The sequence below is a fragment of the Chrysemys picta genome, chromosome 1, assembly GCF_011386835.1.
Source record: "Chrysemys picta bellii isolate R12L10 chromosome 1, ASM1138683v2, whole genome shotgun sequence".
In the NCBI taxonomy this organism is placed as follows: domain Eukaryota; kingdom Metazoa; phylum Chordata; order Testudines; family Emydidae; genus Chrysemys; species Chrysemys picta.
The window spans coordinates 158236175-158253280 of NC_088791.1; the positions used below are offsets into that span (position 1 = coordinate 158236175).

The window sequence follows — 17106 nt, forward strand, 5'->3', positions numbered from 1 at the left end:
ATTCAGAACTCTTGAAAGAGAGAAAATATTAAAATAATAATACTTTGCACTTCTATAGCACCCTTCATTTAAAGAACTCAAAGCACTTTACAAACCTTAATGACTAAAGCCTTACACAATACTGCTAAGGAAGTATTACTCTCCCTATTTTACAGATGGGGAAACTGAGGTACTGAGAGGATGTGTGACTCTAGTAAATCACACAGCAAATCAGTGGCAGAGCCAGGAATGGAAATCATATAGCCCGTCCCATCCTCTCTCTCAAAATGGAGGTCTTACATTTACATAGCATCTTTCATCCACAAGGAGTGCTTCAAAAATCATTTAATGCACCACTGAACTACAGCCCAGCTAGAAGGGGAACAACCAGTTTGCTGTACTAAAGGCACAAGCAGGAATTTTTGCTCAGGACACTGGTGCAAACTCGCACTCTAATGAATAAAAGTTCCATGGGCTCTTAATGCCCACGCAGAGCCGACAGGGCCTTGGTTTTAAAGGCTGTATCAGAAAGCCCTATACACAGTAAAACCATGTGAAACTCAACTGATCTATTGTGAAAGGAGGAAACTGAAACTGCCAGGATTCTAACCTGGGGTGAAGGAGTGCAGATGTTTCAAACCTGATGCTTACAACACTGTGCATTTTTACAGTATGTTTCACCTGTAGAATTCTAAGCCCCTAACAAAGGCGGTTAAGTGTTACTATCTCCACTGAAGTTTTACATAGGGTGACCAGATGTCCTGATTTTATAGGGACAGTCCCGATTTTGGGGTCTTTTTCTCACATAGGCACCCCACCTCCTGTCTTGATTTTTGACACTTGCTATCTGGTCAGCCTAGTTTTACATCCAGTTTGAGAGCGCACTGACATGGCCAAATCTTTTGGAGGGGAAAAAAGTCTTTGTTTAAAATTCCCTTCCCTGCAGGCTGCACTGTTCTTTTCAAAATAACCATTTAAGACTTCCATGAGTTCCTCTGTCTGAAATCCTATGTTGAAACTTTGCCCGTTACATGCCCCTCACCCATCCGTATGGGACGCACTAATTCCCAAGGAACTGTGCTTTTGGCTCTGGTTTTAGCGTTTAGCGTTCTGAAGAGAAAGAGTCACTTAGCCTATTACATCTCACTTGATATGAAGGGATTTGTGAGGTTAACAGGAGGGACAACATATGACAGTATTGGACACCTAGTAGGGGGTGGGGTAGCTTGCTGGTCATTTGTGTAAGTGGGCAGTGCTGGAGTTTTATCCTCATTTAATCCCATTAGTGCTTCTTAAGAGTTGAATCGTGTACGGTTGACTAGGAGTTCTGAATCAGGCAGGATAGGCTTTTCTGAAGCAGCAGGATGTCAATAGCTTCTCTTGTTGCTTCTGCGGAACTGCATGGCTCAGTCTGTAAGGTTGTGAGACTCAGGGTCATAGTAATAAAAAGAATGATTGACACTTCTAAGGTACTTCTCATCCAAAGGTTTCATTAACACTTGCCAAACAGATTATAATATATGTATATGCACACACACAGATCCCTTCCTCTGCTGTTGAAATGCATATGGGGTTGAACAGGGCAACCTTTAGACAGCACACGGAAACAATTAAAGATAGAATTCACAACAACAGCAGCACTAAGTCTAAACAGCACACAACCCACCTCCATACAGAACTGCAGTACAGAGAGAAAAAGCTCTCTGGAGAAAATGGAGCTTTTTAGCTGCACATGCTAACACCTAAGATCTCAGATGAAGGAGAGGCTGAACCACTGCTTCCATCACAAACCCCAGAATGTGTTGTCTGTGTATTAAACCAGGCATGAAAATTTGCTTGGCTGGAAACAATGCAGAAAAGTGCTAAGCAGAGAAAATGATGCACTGATTTACTAAATTAGCCCCTTTGTTTAATTAAAATGCCTTTTATCAGCTTTGGCCACTCAATAAAGTTGATTAATTTTGTTTTGTTTTTAAAGCTACTTCTGTTCACCTTTAGTTAAGGGTTGAGTAACAAGTTGAAACTTCAGCCTTTCTGTTAAGGTCTTTCAATCAAACAGACACTTCGTTTTATTTTTGTGGTTCAATACTAATAATTATTACTGAAACCATTTCATCATTAAAATCCTTTTATTTTAATAAGAGATAGTCCTGAATTAAAACTTGATCATCCCAAACTTTGAGGGGAGAAGGTTTTTCAAAATCCAAACTGTGATCCAAATTTTATAGCACCAATCCCAAATAACTTTGGATCTGAACCAACCCAAATTTAAATAAATAACTAAATAAATAAATAAATGGAGATATCCTATCTTCTAGAACTGGAAGGGACCTTGAAAGGTCATCAAGTCCAGCTGCCTGCCTTCACTAGCAGGACTAAGTACTGATTTTGCCTCAGGTCCTTAAGTGGCCCCTTCAAGGATTGAACTCATAACCCTGGGTTTAGCAGGCCAATGCTCAAACCACTGAGCTATCCCCCACCCCATTTAGGAAGAAGAGGGTGGCTCAGTGTGGATGGCTCAGTCCCACCTCTGGAATAACCAAAGCCATTGGCCATAAATATGAATAAAATCCCTAGGATTCATTCCCCTAAGAAACACTTTTCTTTCTCAAGTACAGCATTGAAAATCACCTCCAACTCTTTCATTATTAACTGTTACACCCAATACATTGACTAATTCCTTCTTCTGTGATCAGTATTTTTAGATAATGTATTTTAAGTACAGGCTGGCCAACACAGACCTGATAGGAAGAATGTATACCACTCCGGCCATCTGAAAGTTCACATTAAGAGAAGTGCTTTTGTCCTAAGGAATAAACTCTGAAATGTATACGAGCATACAGAGCCAGATTGTGTATGGCCCTATGTGGGAGAAGAATGCACAAGGAACTTTGGAGCCTGCATAGAAAAGGCAGCCACCATCACAGTGCTTAAGCTCAGACATCCCAAAGAGAGAGAAAGCATTTGGTACTGGTGAATGGTGCCAGGCTGACAGTGCTAGCAACCAGACTCTTATATTTACCCACTGTGCAGGTACAGCACAGGGCATAGCAGTGCAAGCTTCCCCATGCTGCCTTCACCCTAACTCCATTTACACCTCCCGCTGGGAGGGTAGTTCAATTTGGCTGATCCAATGCTTGGCCTCTCTACTGAGACCGGCCAACAGGACTGCCCATTTGCGCTGGTTGCGGTGAGTTTTGTGAAGAAGTGGAGAGAAACCATGCAACATCCAACAGATGGCAACAATTTTCAGTTAGCACTAACCTGGGCTTTCATTACCAATCCCCTGAACGATAAGCACTAACATTATTTTCAATATGTTTCACAGTGCATTCATGATTAGAACTTCTACACTCTTAGGCTTCCATCAAGTCAATCTTGTCAAGGTGCGTCTCAGTGCTGCCCAGTGGACACTGTGACCTTTAAATAATAATTTGTTTGCAAACTACTTTCCGCAGCAGCAAAGAAGTTAATCTTAAAAGAGCATGTGCTAATAATCCCACCCATATACTCATATAGGGCCTGATCCTGTGATATGCCAAATGCCTTTAACTCCCATGTCAGCACCTGTTGCATTTAGAGTTCACAAACACCCATTTAACCCTGTCTAGAAGCTCAGCACTTGGCAGGATCAAACCCAAACTGTGTATCCATATCAACTCTACAGGTATTCATAGGTATCCATGAACCTAACTCTTCGGTTACATGTTCAGATATTACAGTGATTAACTGTATATATATACTGTATATATATTAACTGTATGATATAAATGTCTGGATAGACTGGCTTCCATCTGTAGATACTCTTTTTTTTTTTTTTAAAGTCTCTTTATGACTATCACTACAAAGAGCACAGAGGGGTATAAAACACTAAGGAGTGTAGAGGCAATGAGAACCCCAGATTGGTCAGATAGTGCTGCTAATGAAAGTAAAAAAATGCTAACTCTATTCCAAGTAGTGGGTTGTTTTGCGATTTAGGTATGTGATTAGAGTGACTATGGCACTGGAATGAGACACAGAAGACCTGGCATGTATTTCTGGCTCTGCCACTGACCTGCTAGGATGACCCTGAACAAGTCACTTCCTCCCTGAACCTCGCTTTCCTCTCCCACGCAGTGCATCCTTCCTTTTTAGACTGTCAGCTCCTTGGTCTCTTACTATGGAGTGGTACAGCACAGTACAACGATGCCTGTAATCTTAGATGGACCTCTCGGTATTACTAGACTGCTAATAATAATAGATTTGAAAATGCAGACATAATTAAGTGTAGAGAATACTGATTTTCTATATGCCCCATTCAGTTTCACTGTGAATTTTTCATGTTTCATCATATATTTTTAGTACCTCTTGTGTTGTTCTCTATGTGAATTACAGGAGGTCTAACACCAGGTGCCACATCATGCATTTGATTTGTAAGTAGAATTTCCCCATAAAAAGTAATGGGGAAGTTCTGTTTAAAAATCTCCATGGAGTGATCTAGTCACAAGAGATGAGCACTCAGCTTGCAGCCTATAACAAAAACACCCAAGAGGCAACATCTACTTCAAGCAGAGGCAACCTCAGCAGCTCTCACAACCTCCCAGAAGCCAGTAAAGCTGTCTTTAGTTGACATGTGAGGCTCGTGTTGGGCTCAGATGAGCTTAGCTATAAAAGAAAACATGAAGTATTCAGTGGCTATGACTTCTGAAATGGTCGCTATGAATTGATAATTCCCAGTTGTATACTTAGCAACTGGAGAGAGAGTGCTATGCAGAAACAGAGAAAAATCAATGGATCAGATGGCAGCAATGCAAGAGGAGAGGGAGCTAAGGTGAAGAATGAAAAGAGAGAGCTTCCCAGACAGCTTCCACATACCTCTCGACAGTCCCTTCTTAAAAGGGGGACAACTCATTTTAGACCTAGATTGAACCTGACAGGATCCAGCCTAATTTGCTTATATTGGCAATGCCGTATCATGAATCTGAATGGACAGAGTATTTAATTTATGCTGCAGAAGTCATCCCATCATTGTTCCAACGCTTCCAGTGCTGGTTTTTTCGTGCTGGAAGTTTAGCACACATTTAGACCTCAGGAATTTTATTGAGAGAGAGTTTACATTACAGACTAGCACCACTACTGACTGTGTGAGAGAGGGATTCTGATTCCAATAGGGCTACACTACAGGAAGTCCTTCATCTGGCTACTACTTCAAAAATTGAGAGAGGGTAGGGTTGTGAGACTGTTGAGCATAGAAAAAAGAATGGTCCAGTGGTTAGAGAGCTAGCCTGAGACTGGGGAGACCCAGGATCCAATGCCTCTTCTGCCACAGACTGTGTGTGACTTAGGCAAGTCACTTAGGACAGAATTTCCAGAAATGTCTATGGCCTTGTCTACAGTGAAGTGCTGCAGCTGCACCACGGTAGCATTTTAAGTCAAGATACTATCTACACAGACAGGAAGGATTCTCCTGTCAGTTTGAGTTTTCCACTTCCTGAGAGGCAGGAGCTAGGTCGCTGGGGGAATTCGCCAGGGGTTAGCTTAGTTTAACTGTGTCGCTCAAGGGAATGGATTTTTCACACCCTGAGTGACATATAGCTATACTAACCTAATTTCCCAGAGTGTAGACCAGGCCTCCGTAACTTAGGAGCCTAACTTTCCCTACATGGGTAAGTAATACCAGTTATACTGTTATAACTTCCAATATGGACCCTTATCCAGAAAAAAGTGTCTGTTTTTTTCCAGTTAAGTTTAAACCCCTTTCAAAGCAACATTAATTCAATTGAAAAAGCCTCTCCTATTCTGGAATAAGGATGTTCACATAGGAAGTCACACTGGTATAGTTGTCTTGGTTATTATGGAGGAGCTTTGATTGCGAGGACTGAGAGATCGCCAAGCCAAGTGTGGCTAGCCAGGGTTGTTAGCTCATATGCAATTATTATGAGTTATCAAGGAACAAAAGCAAAATTTCTTAGGTAATGTACTTAACCTAGGGCCTCTTTGTATGATAAGTATTAATGTTTATAACAAATACCACACTTTTTAAAATCAATTATCTATTAAACATGCAATGGTTGCATCCTTACTTACCGTAACACTGCTATAGAGCACTGTGTCAGCTTCCCTGCGCTCACTTACCTCGGAGTTTGAAGTATTTCAGATGGTTGGCAATGGCCTGCTCACCAGTCTCATCTGGACAAATTTTAACTCCACTAGGAAACAGGATGGACCTCTTCCTTCGAAACAACACACGCCTGTTGAGGTGTTCCTTTCCTGTGAATTCAGTACGTTGTCTTGACTCAGGAGACAGGGAAGGGTTTACTAATTGCCAGCCATTGGGTTGAGTTGTTGGTCTAGCATCCTTACCTTTGATTTCCTCTGCAGCGGAGTAAGTTTCTGCTGTAAAATTAAACCATATGCAAGACTCAGCTGACAGAGTTACACCATTCTATATATCCCAACACCACTGCCCTGGATTTCTGGGCAGTACGGTTATAGTTGATATCCTCCAGTCCAAACCTCTAGTTGAATTCAGTGGGAGTTTTGATTAAGAACCATAGAATTTGGCCAAAAGGGATTTGGTTTTTCATTAGTCATTTTAAAAGGGCCCAATTCTCCTCTCAGATGCACTGGTGCAAGTGGGCAAGGTAGCAGAGAATGAGCTGCATTTATCATAGGAAAGGTGTTTGTGATTTCCCCAGCAACTCTGAATTTACCATGTTATCAAGGGAATGTATACCTTCTAGCTGAATTTTCATTTGTTTGGTTCATCGTGCAATTGGTTTCACATGATCACTTGGCAAAAGTTTAAATCAAGGTAAGCCCAGGGTTTTACCTCCTGAGGGAGTGGTCTCAACTGAAAAACTGCTTACGAATTTGTATTTAAATGTGAATTTAGTGCTGGCATTGTGGAAAGTGCTATATTGACCACCATGGAAACTCAAGTACTCCATTTACACACAGCACAGGCAACAGCATAGGCCATAGCAGCAAAAGCCTCCCCTGCATTGCTGCTCCAAAAACCTTCACTCCTCACCAGGAGAGACCAGGTGGGGGGAGTTCGATCTTTACAGCCCATTCTGTCCTTGGCCTCTCTCATGTTGCCAGTTAAGGTCTAAATCTAGTTCCAAATAAGTAGGCGTCCTCAAAAAAGCTACCGCTAGAGCTGGCAACTTTTTATGCCCAGTGGTTTTCTGACACACTACAAGTCATCTACCCCAAATATTCTGTCCTGACGATGGCTGGCTGGACCTGTCTTTATTTTAAATAATTTTAACTTCTTTGCAGCATCTTGATAATGAACTATCAGCACTATCACCCTGATCCTGCAAACACCAATGCACATGTTTAACATATATATATATATACACACACACACACACTATATATGTACACACACACACACACGAGTTGGCCCATTGAAGTCAGCGGAACTACCCCTCTGAGAAAACTGACGTGTGCTTAAAGGCTTGCTGATTCAGAGTCTAAATAAGGAAAGAGAACAATTAAGCTAAGGGGTTGAGATGCGCTCTCTATTGCATGCTCCCTTTCTACACAAATCTTGTTTGATCTTCATATCTCTGGATTGAATTGTGAATCATATCAACAGTCAGCCATTATATCTCCTTCCCCCAGGTAGTTCATCAACACAAGGCACAGTAAACAAAGAAAAACACAAAAAGCCCACAACCTCATGGGGGGTGTGGGGTTGGAAGAGACCTGTCTAGTGGTAACCACAGTCAGCAAAGTTCTGTATCATATAGTCAGATGACCCAAAACTATACAATTCTACAAGTCCAGGGGAATATCGTTAGCAGACAAAGTGAGGTAGAGGAAGAATAATAAGGTATCAGAAGCATTCACTACAGGAATAGTGGTGATAGATAAGAGTACTTTCAATCCAAAGTGCTGTTAAAACCACGGCCCTGATTCTGCACCATTAAAGTTAACAGGAACTTTGCTTTTTATTTCAATGTATGTAGGAGTAAGCCCCATATGCTGTACATACCCACCAAAATTTAGCCTCCTCTGGGGTGGAAAGCCACAACCAGATGGTGCATAACCACGAGAAAGAAAAGAAAATGTTGGCTAGGTTCATGGGGGTAAACCCCTATTCTTTCTAAAGTACAACAACATCTTAAACATCTATGCAAAGCTGCAGGATCTCCGATATTAAGACCTTCCATTGTAAGTTATTAAGAAAAAGCAACAAATAAAAAATGCTTTCATTGGTATTTCATGCCGGTCAAAACCTGGAAAGGGTCACATATCAAAACATAACAGTCTGTAGCTACATCTACTCAGTTACCACAATGTAAATCTAGAGTAACTCCATGGAAGACAATGGAATTACTTCCGATTTACACTGTTATTACAGAGCAGAACCTGGTCACATGTAGTTCTCCATATTATCATACTTTAGTTAAACTAAAGAGCTGTTTTCATGTTCATATAGTGCTATCATTAAACCATTGAAAACAAGGACATGAGAATGAAGATAAGAGTTGTGTTACCTGTAAATACGTGAAGATCCCCTTCAATCAACACAAAAATCAAGACACCCAGATGGATTTTCCAAGGAAAGTTCAGCATATTTATTTTGGCTAAAAAACAAAGGCAAGGGGGGAAAAAAATCCCTTTTTAACATACAGTCAGTTGCCTTCCCCTCTCGAAAATTTACTGACGTCACATGTAATTGTCTTTGACAAAAGGATTATTATTATTAAACCACAACAAAAGTCAGCCAAAATGTCTCGGAGATTATTTTCTTGGCAAAGGAAGTACAGTATTCCACTTCATTTCAGAAATAACAAAAGGTGCTGAAAGCAAGCTCCTTGGAGTTAGCAGATGGATTGAGGAGACAATTTTTTAGTTTTAATCTGGCCAGCTAAGCTCTTTACCGGATCTTGTCGTGTCGTTAACAAGGACAGTACCTTTCACACTTAATTAAGCACGTTTTTCATTGGCTCTTCAATTTCCTTCCCTTTTACACACGCTAGCCAAACAACATCAATCCATATTAAGAACAGTTCCTCAGTGGAAGGTCTTCGTCATTAACATCTTTGCTCCTCCTCCACTTGTATTAGTTACAAATATTTGGGAAGCTTTAAAAGAACATGCTAATTGACTTAGATCCTCACCCCCCGCATAGGTAGCAATGAAGCAATGTGTCTCTACTCACTTCTTTCTTCAGGTGACAGAGCTAGCAAAGTACTGCTACATCAGATTATAGCAATGCACAGACCTTACTCAGTAATACCCCTTAATAAAATCACCCCATTTCAACCAGGTGACCGTGAATGATATCACTCTCCTGAGGATAACAAAGAGATAAGGAATGGATGTTGTCTGCATGCCAGCAAACACCAGGACCATACGCTGCCATGCTTTCTTATGCAATGATTCCAGACTACGTACTACTGGCCTGGCATGGTAAAGTGTCCTACTATGGCTGACGGGATAAGGCAGCCCTCCCCAGAAACCATTTGCAAAGGCTTTGGGAGTAGATGAAGGAGAGCTTTCTGGAGATGTCCCTGGAGGATTTCCGCTCCATCCCCAAACACGTTAACAGACTTTTCCAATAGCTGTACTGGCTGTGATTGCCAGGGCAAATTAATCATTAATCATTAAACACGCTGGCTTTTAAACCATGTGTAATATTTACAAAGGTACGCTCACCAGAGGTCCCTTGTGTGCCCTCAGGGTCTGGGAGCACGCCTTGGGTGAGTTCCGGGGTTACTGGTTCCAGGTCCAGGGTGATAAACATATCCTGGCTGTTGGGGAAACCGGTTTCTCCGCTTCCTTGCTGTGAGCGCTCTTCATTGTCTTCATCATCATCTTCCTCGTACCCCGAACCCGCTTCCCTGTTGCGTGTTTCTCCATTGACGGAGTCAAAGCACACGGTTGGGGTAGTGGTGGCTGCACCCTCTAGCATCGCATGCAGCTTCGCGTAGAAGCGGCATGTTTGCGGCTCTGCCCCGGACCTTCCGTTTGCCTCTCTGGCTTTGTGGTAGGCTTGCCTTAGCTCCTTAATTTTCATACGGCACTGCTGTGCGTCCCTGTTATGGTCTCTGTTCTTCATGGCCTTTGAGACCTTTTCTAATATTTTGCCATTTCGTTTACTGCTACGGAGTTCAGCTAGCACTGATTCCCCTCCCCATATGGCGAGCAGATCCCATACCTCCCGTTCTGTCCATGCTGGAGCTCTTTTGCGATCCTGGGACTCCATCATGGTTACCTGTGCTAATGAGCTCTGCGTGGTCACCTGTGCTCTACACGCTGGGCAAACAGGAAATGAAATTCAAAACTTCGCGGGGCTTTTTCTGTCTACCTGGTCAGTGCATCTGAGTTGAGAGTGCTGTCCAGAGCGGTCACAATGAAGCACTGTGGGATAGCTCCCGGAGGCCAATAACGTCAAATTCCGTCCACACTACCCCAAATCTGACCCGCAAATGCCAATTTTAGCGCTAATCCCCTCGAAGGTGTAGTAAAGAAACCGGTTTAAAGGACCCTTTAAGTCGAAAAAAAGGGCTTCGTCATGTGGACATGTCCAGGCTTAATTCGATTTAACGCTGCTAAAGTCGACCTAAACTCGTAGTGTAGACTAGGCCTATGAACCAATTTGAAAAACCCTGTCCTAAGAACATATTCTACAGGCAGAAAGGGACCAAGAACAGCATACGGGGAGGGAAACAGATGGCTCCTACTAGGGATATGTGGACAACACACCAAACACCAGCAGAAAACAAAAAAGTAGGTCCGTTAGCCCTTCAATGCTTATTTTTTTATCAGGGCAGAGTGATTTTTGAGCCAAATTAATGTTAGGATATTGTAGCAAGTTTTTATGGGTCAAATAAGTCACTTTTGCTTTTGTACGTTCATTATGCTAAGTAACAGAGGTCATGATATTACAAAGCAGTGAGATTTTCCTCCTATCTTCCTTTAAAAGTGCAGATTAGAAATTTTCAAATGATAGATTCCTGAGGATATTAGACATTTTCTCTTTTTGCAACAACACTGCTGTTTGTTGGCTCCCATAAATACCTTATGTCAAGGCTGGATCCCCACTTTGAACTTTAGGGTACAAATGTAGGGGCCTGCATGAAAACTTCTAAGCTTAACTACCAGCTTAGCTCTGGTTCCGCTGCCACCATCAATTTTCCCTCCCTGGGAAGCCTTGAAAAACCTTCACCAATTCCCTGGTGAATACAGATCCAAACCCCTTGGATTTTAAAACAAGGAGAAATTAACCATTCCCCCTCCTTCCTCCCACCAACTCCTGGTGAATACAGTTCCAACCCCCCTGGGATCTACAACAGGGAGAAATTAACCATCGCCCCTCCTTCCTCCCACCAACTCCTGGTGAATCAAGATCCAAACCCCTTGGATCTTAAAACAAGGAAAAATCAATCAGGTTCTAAAAAGAAAGCTTTTAATTAAAGAAAAAGGTAAAAATCATCTCTGTAAAATCAGTATGGAAATTAACCTTACAGGGTAATCAAACTTAAAGAGCTCAGAGGACTCCCCTCTAGTCTTAGGTTCAAAGTACAGCAAACAAAGATAAACACTCTAGTAAAAGGTACATTTACAAGTTGAGAAAACAAAGGAAAACTAACACGCCTTGCCTGGCTATTTACTTACAAGTTTGAAATAGGAGAGACTTGTTTAGAGAGATGTGGAGAACCTGGATTGATGTCTGGTCCCTCTCAGTCCCGAGAACGAACACACTCCCAAACAAAGAACACAAACAAAAGCCTTCCCCCCCCCCCAAGATTTGAAAGTATCTTGTCCCCTTATTGGTCCTTTAGGTCAGATGCCAGCCAGGTTACCTGAGCTTCTTAACCCTTTACAGGGAAAAGGATTTTGGAGTCTCTGGCCAGGAGGGATTTTATAGTACTGTACACAGGACAGCTGTTACCCTTCCCTTTATAGTTATGACACCTTATCTACACAAGAAAATGTTGTTCCCATTATCCACCACTGTGCAGTTGGTCCTTGACTATCAACGCTACAAATGCTAATGCAGACAATGGCTCAGGTACTCCCGCCACTATGACCATCCCAACAAAACCCAGTCTGAGCACATTTTTATGACACAGTGGTAAAAATGCCTGAGCACTGTCTATGTCTCAGAGCTTGCACTCTGGTTGGAAAACAGGTACAAAGTTTTCTCGCCCAGATACGACGGCAGAAGGGCAAATTCTGAGTGATGTTGAGGAGCGTCAGGTACTCAGCTCCACTCACAGAATTTGGATAGTACAAAACTTGCCTACCTTTAGCCACAGCCTGCCTTAGCATTTCTGATGGCCATTTAAGTTCTAAAACGTTTTTTTATTTTCCTTTTAACTACCTTTGTGTCACTGCTAAGAAGCAAGTATATTACTTGTGTTACAATTTTTCTGCAGGGCAACAGAAACCTGTTGAATGCATAATTTTAACACCCAGCATTAAAATAATTTCTTTACTGGTATTTGTTGTGCATACAGAAAACAAACAAATATATTTTCTGAATTAAACAGACCATAGAAACATAGAAAAGTTTCAACCACAATTTCTGCTGAGCATAACAGGGAAAATCATTTATCAGAAAATAAACAATGCAAAATAAAGATATGTCCAAGGCAACATGTCAACTATTAACAGTTCTAAGAAAGACTTAGGTGTCTGTAGAATCCTCCTGTCTTTTCCCCTCTTCCATGGTTCAAGTATCGAGCTTCTAAATTGTCTCTTGCTAGGAGTCCAATTATACTTTAAACAACATCTTAATCATACGACAATATTTCAACAACATATTATTGTGCATTATTTGAGTAAGCAGCAGCAACTCGGAAATGAAATAGTCAACTAAATTAATCTAACACTTCTAAATTTAATCTGCTCACAAGCTTTCCAGTGTAGTAGTCTTAGTCTTAGTCTTCCTCCTGTTTGGAGCGGTTGATCTAGAGCACACATTTTACCTTGCTCAGTAATTTGAGTGAAATCATGATGCCAGGATGCCTGCACTTATCCTTTCACAATATTTAAAGCCCATGAGGCCTTTTCTTCTGACTCTAGGTTGCTGATCTTAAATCTGGAAACAGGAGTATTTGGATCCCTGGTTGCCTAATGCAGCATCCCCCGCCTCTGCCATTATCAAGGTAAGAGTGCTGGCTGTCTGATTTCCCCCATCTTTTTCACTTTTGGGGTGTAGCATGTGTCTCCTAAAATGAGTTAATTTCAGGGTCAAGACCTAGAAGTTCAGTCTCAGATAAGATAGGTGAATTACTAGAGGTCTATGCCTTCCATTCCAATGGACAAATCCAGGAGCCCACAAACACTTTTAAAAACACTCAATTGATGTATGACTACCTCAATCCTTTGATGCTTACTGATGACTAGTCATTTACACATTTTAATCAAGGATTTACTTCCTACAGCCTCTCAGATCTTCATCTTTGTTTCTGCTGGGTTGCTCTTGTGGTGAGTTTCTGGAATTGACTTTTCTGTGACTTGGTACCAAAGCATTCTCTTGGTACTCAAGCAACCTTCTGAAATCTGCTGTCACTGCTGGCCTGGCACTGCCAGAGTCTGGCAACCTTCAGTTTAAATAGATCAATATTTTGTAAACTATAGGTTTTTAAATAGAGTAAAGCATCCTGTTGCCAAAGTTGTACACGCAGTTATAAACTTTACTATGAACTGTAGCTTTTGAACTAGTGTTAAACTCTATGCCCTCAATCCCCTAGTCCACTATACTGTGCTTGACACAGGATCTGGAGGGTTAGGGAACATGTGGGCAAAGTTGGTTGTACCAGTTTGGCCCCTGATGCAAGTCAGAGCAGTCTCAGGGTGGTTCTAATTTATGTTGCCTTTTTAAGGGCTGAATAGCAACAACTAGAATAGCCGTGTTCAAAATTAATTAGATAAGTTACAGTACTCAAAAAACAAAACAAAACAAAACCAAAAAACCCCACATGGGTTAACAACAGATATGGTAGGTAAGTGACAAGTTGATAAAATACTCCAGCTTATATTGAACTCATTGGTTATATATAAAAAAAAAAAAGGAACAATCAAATTCAACAACTTTTAAAGATTTTTAATGTCAAACAGTGGCATTCTCAAAACACATTTCCATCATCAATTTGTAAGGAAGGTCTCAATGTCATAAAAGTGATTTTAAAAGATTGCCCCTTCTTTTATGTTTTAAAATGTACAAACAAGCCCAACTAAAAGAGCACTAGTACTATTTTATGATGAAAACCAATTTTACTGTAGTAAAAAAACAAATTTATAATACAACTTTACCAGGCTCACGAGAAAAAATATCCATCAACTGAAAAAGCTTAGTGTGACCATATACATTTATTTACTTAGTCTTTTATCCATGTCTACAATAAATACAAAAACTTACGTCTATAATCATTCTGATGCTGTGGTTAAGGTAAGGAAAGCAACATATGTTCATGGAGGCTGAGACTGATGCTCTTACCTCATGCAAATAAGAAATGAAGTTGCTATAGTTTAAGCTTGAAAAGGTCAACTGAAAAATTAAAAAGGAAATGATGTTAAGCCCAGAAATGCATAATGACTGCTCCCACTAAGTTGGCTGAAGATAGGCAGAAGGTAATGGCACTCAGCAAAAAAACTTGGTTTAAAAATATTTTTCCTCGCCCCATAAAATCACCCAGCACTTCCTGGTTTGAGACAGAATGCATTTCTGTGCTGAGTGCACTCCTACAGTGAAGGCCAGATTCTCCCAATGATATAAATTAAGTCAACTGAGTTGCGCTGGTTTACACCAGCTGAGGATCTGGCCCCGAGCCTCGGTTCTAGGAGCATTCAACACATTTCTGGCCTTCCCTCCATTTTCATTTTAGTTCTGCAATTCACTTTCAGCTTTGAAGGCTCCAACTTTTTCTGGTTCTCAGCTGAAATGCTGCTTTAAAACATAGAAGTGTTGTTGATTAATTGAAATACAATTCTTTCAAAGGCAGCTCTGAAACATGTACTGACTTACCACAGAGAACAGAAGAAAGCTTCTTCTCAACACAGCCACTTAACTCCCATTAGTGACCATGGGAGAAATACACATATATTAAAAGGTCATTAAACCTTTCTTTGACTAAAGTCTCTTTGAAAAACTGGCTAAATATATATATACACTCACTTGTTCTAGCTTATCAAATAAAGGCCCTGTTCAAACTCTTAAACATCCAAGTATCTTTACTCAATAGGATTCAATAGGACCAACTCCCATCAGTAAAGTTATGTACAGACCTAATTGTTTGCAGGAATAGACATTGGAATATGTATGCAGTCTCTTAAGACATATTACATATATGCATATAATGAGTTTTTTTGAGTGAAGGCCTGTGCATATATTTCACATTAGAGCCCCTAAAACCAACATACTGGGCCAAACCTTGCTTGTCTTATACACATGCAAGTCATCCTATCAGAGTCAATAGGACAACCCACAAGAGTAAGATGAGTAGGATTTAATTTACTGTCTTTGCAACCAGCATGTATTTATATTTTAAAATCAAGACCATTTTCTAAAAATTTGGTTAAGGGAAAAAAGGATCTAAAAATATAGAAGAAAGTCCACTTTTCACCTTGCAAGGCTTCAAGCTTCACCCTGGGGCAAATGTTTTCATCTCCTTTGAAAATAAGTTTTATGATGGAAACACTTAAACAGCAATTTCAACTCTCAACAGGCTGATCTCCTGTTGGGTGCAGGTTACTCCTGATTCAGTTTATTACAAAATATACCACAAAAGGCATCTCTAAAGAGATTCAGTACTATATTCTCAAACTAAAAAATACATAGTATTCATACTATACACGAGAATTGCAAAATGGGGAAACTTACAATAATAGGTCTGAGATCATATTATCAGTCGTCAAGTTAAACAAGGAGGCATCACATATGACACCTATATGCTTACTCAGCTCCCAGAGTTACATGAATGTAACAAATGGTGAGGAACACACTCCTTAGAATTAAAATATTTTCACATCTTTACGGCACATACCTGTATGCTGCTTCCAGATTCCAAGTGAAAATTCAGTTAACCAACAAATATTAATTTTAAATTACATATTTACACTTTATCTACACCCACCCCTCCCTGCACCCTCTAACCATACAATTCAAATATAAAGCCTCAGAATAAATTTACAACAAACGAACAAAAATACTATGTGGCATTTTTTCTTTCTCATAAGGAAGAGGCTAAATGCTCCTAAGCAGCTTTCCGGCAATTTTATTGTAAACGTTTGTGCCAGGTTTGGCTGAACAGATTCATTAGCTGCTGCTGCCGCTTTGCTGTTGCAAGTGCAGTTGCAAGATCAGGTCTCGAATTTCTTCCCGTTTGCTCCTCACCACCCGACGAGGGAACCACCGCTCCAAATGCATTGGTAGCTCAAAGTTAACAACAGGATCCTGGTGGCAAAAAAAGTAGTTTTTAAAAAGATATCTTTGCACTTCCAGCTTTTTCACTAGACTTCCATGCACACTATTGCTGAGACTGGACAGCACTATCCTAGCTTACACGCCATACAATGTTAAAGACTGGAAATGTACAATAAGGAATAAGCTACACAACGTAGCAGTTTGCCTTAGGAAACTGGATAAGACCCTTTTAAAGAGTCAGTTTTGGGAGATACATTCTGACATCTCTTGTGCCCAACACTCACATAGGCAGAGAAAGGGAGGAAGTCCCATCTGAAAAGATAGCATCTGTAGAACCATGGCCCTTTGGGAATGTATCTTAATTCATGGAGAGGGAGGAAACAACACTCTGCAATTAGCACGGAGAGGGAAGACAGCAGGATAGGAGGGGGAAAAAGTGTGACACTGGGGGGCGAGAGAGAGCACACATGCGCACATTATGCACACTAGCTAATTAGTCACACGTGGCCCTGAAAATTGTATGTTGCAGGATGAAGTTTTCTAACAGCATAACAGTCCCACCTGTCTCCCCTGCCAGATTGTCTGCTGGTGAAGAAATGACAAGCATGAAGAATGCCTTTACAGGGTTCAGCAGGACACCAAAGAGGGAGATGGCAGGTTAAGCCAGGACCTCTTTCCCTGTGGCATCAGACAAGATGGCTGGGACAGAATACTTGCTCTGTCACTGGGACCTCTATACCACATTATGCTGGTGG

At 41.0% G+C, this 17106-nt stretch overlaps 3 protein-coding genes across 14 annotated transcripts in view; 1 reads left to right on the forward strand and 2 right to left on the reverse strand.

Annotated features, from left to right (window-relative positions):
• IMPG2 (interphotoreceptor matrix proteoglycan 2) overlaps positions 1-7054 on the reverse strand; it is an 88020-nt gene extending 80966 nt beyond the window's left edge. Inside the window, exons 1-2 of the mRNA XM_065567523.1 lie at positions 6913-7054; positions 6094-6384 (exon numbers count right to left, since the gene is read on the reverse strand). Coding sequence (XP_065423595.1) covers positions 6094-6384; positions 6913-7054 — 433 coding nt within the window. The remainder of the gene's footprint in view (positions 1-6093; positions 6385-6912) is intronic.
• LOC101940241 (putative protein ARB2BP) overlaps positions 1-17106 on the forward strand; it is a 260593-nt gene that overhangs the window by 161285 nt on the left and 82202 nt on the right. The gene's annotated exons all lie outside the window — the stretch shown is intronic.
• The window catches only part of SENP7 (SUMO specific peptidase 7), a 79372-nt gene continuing 76277 nt past the window's right edge, over positions 14012-17106 (reverse strand). For all 12 annotated transcript variants that reach the window (XR_010599492.1, XR_010599491.1, XR_010599493.1 and 9 more), the window contains one exon: positions 14012-16381. Coding sequence is in view for 9 of the 12 variants with exons in the window: in XM_008162865.3 (XP_008161087.2) it covers positions 16244-16381 (138 nt within the window). In the remaining 3 variants the exon portion in view is untranslated. The remainder of the gene's footprint in view (positions 16382-17106) is intronic.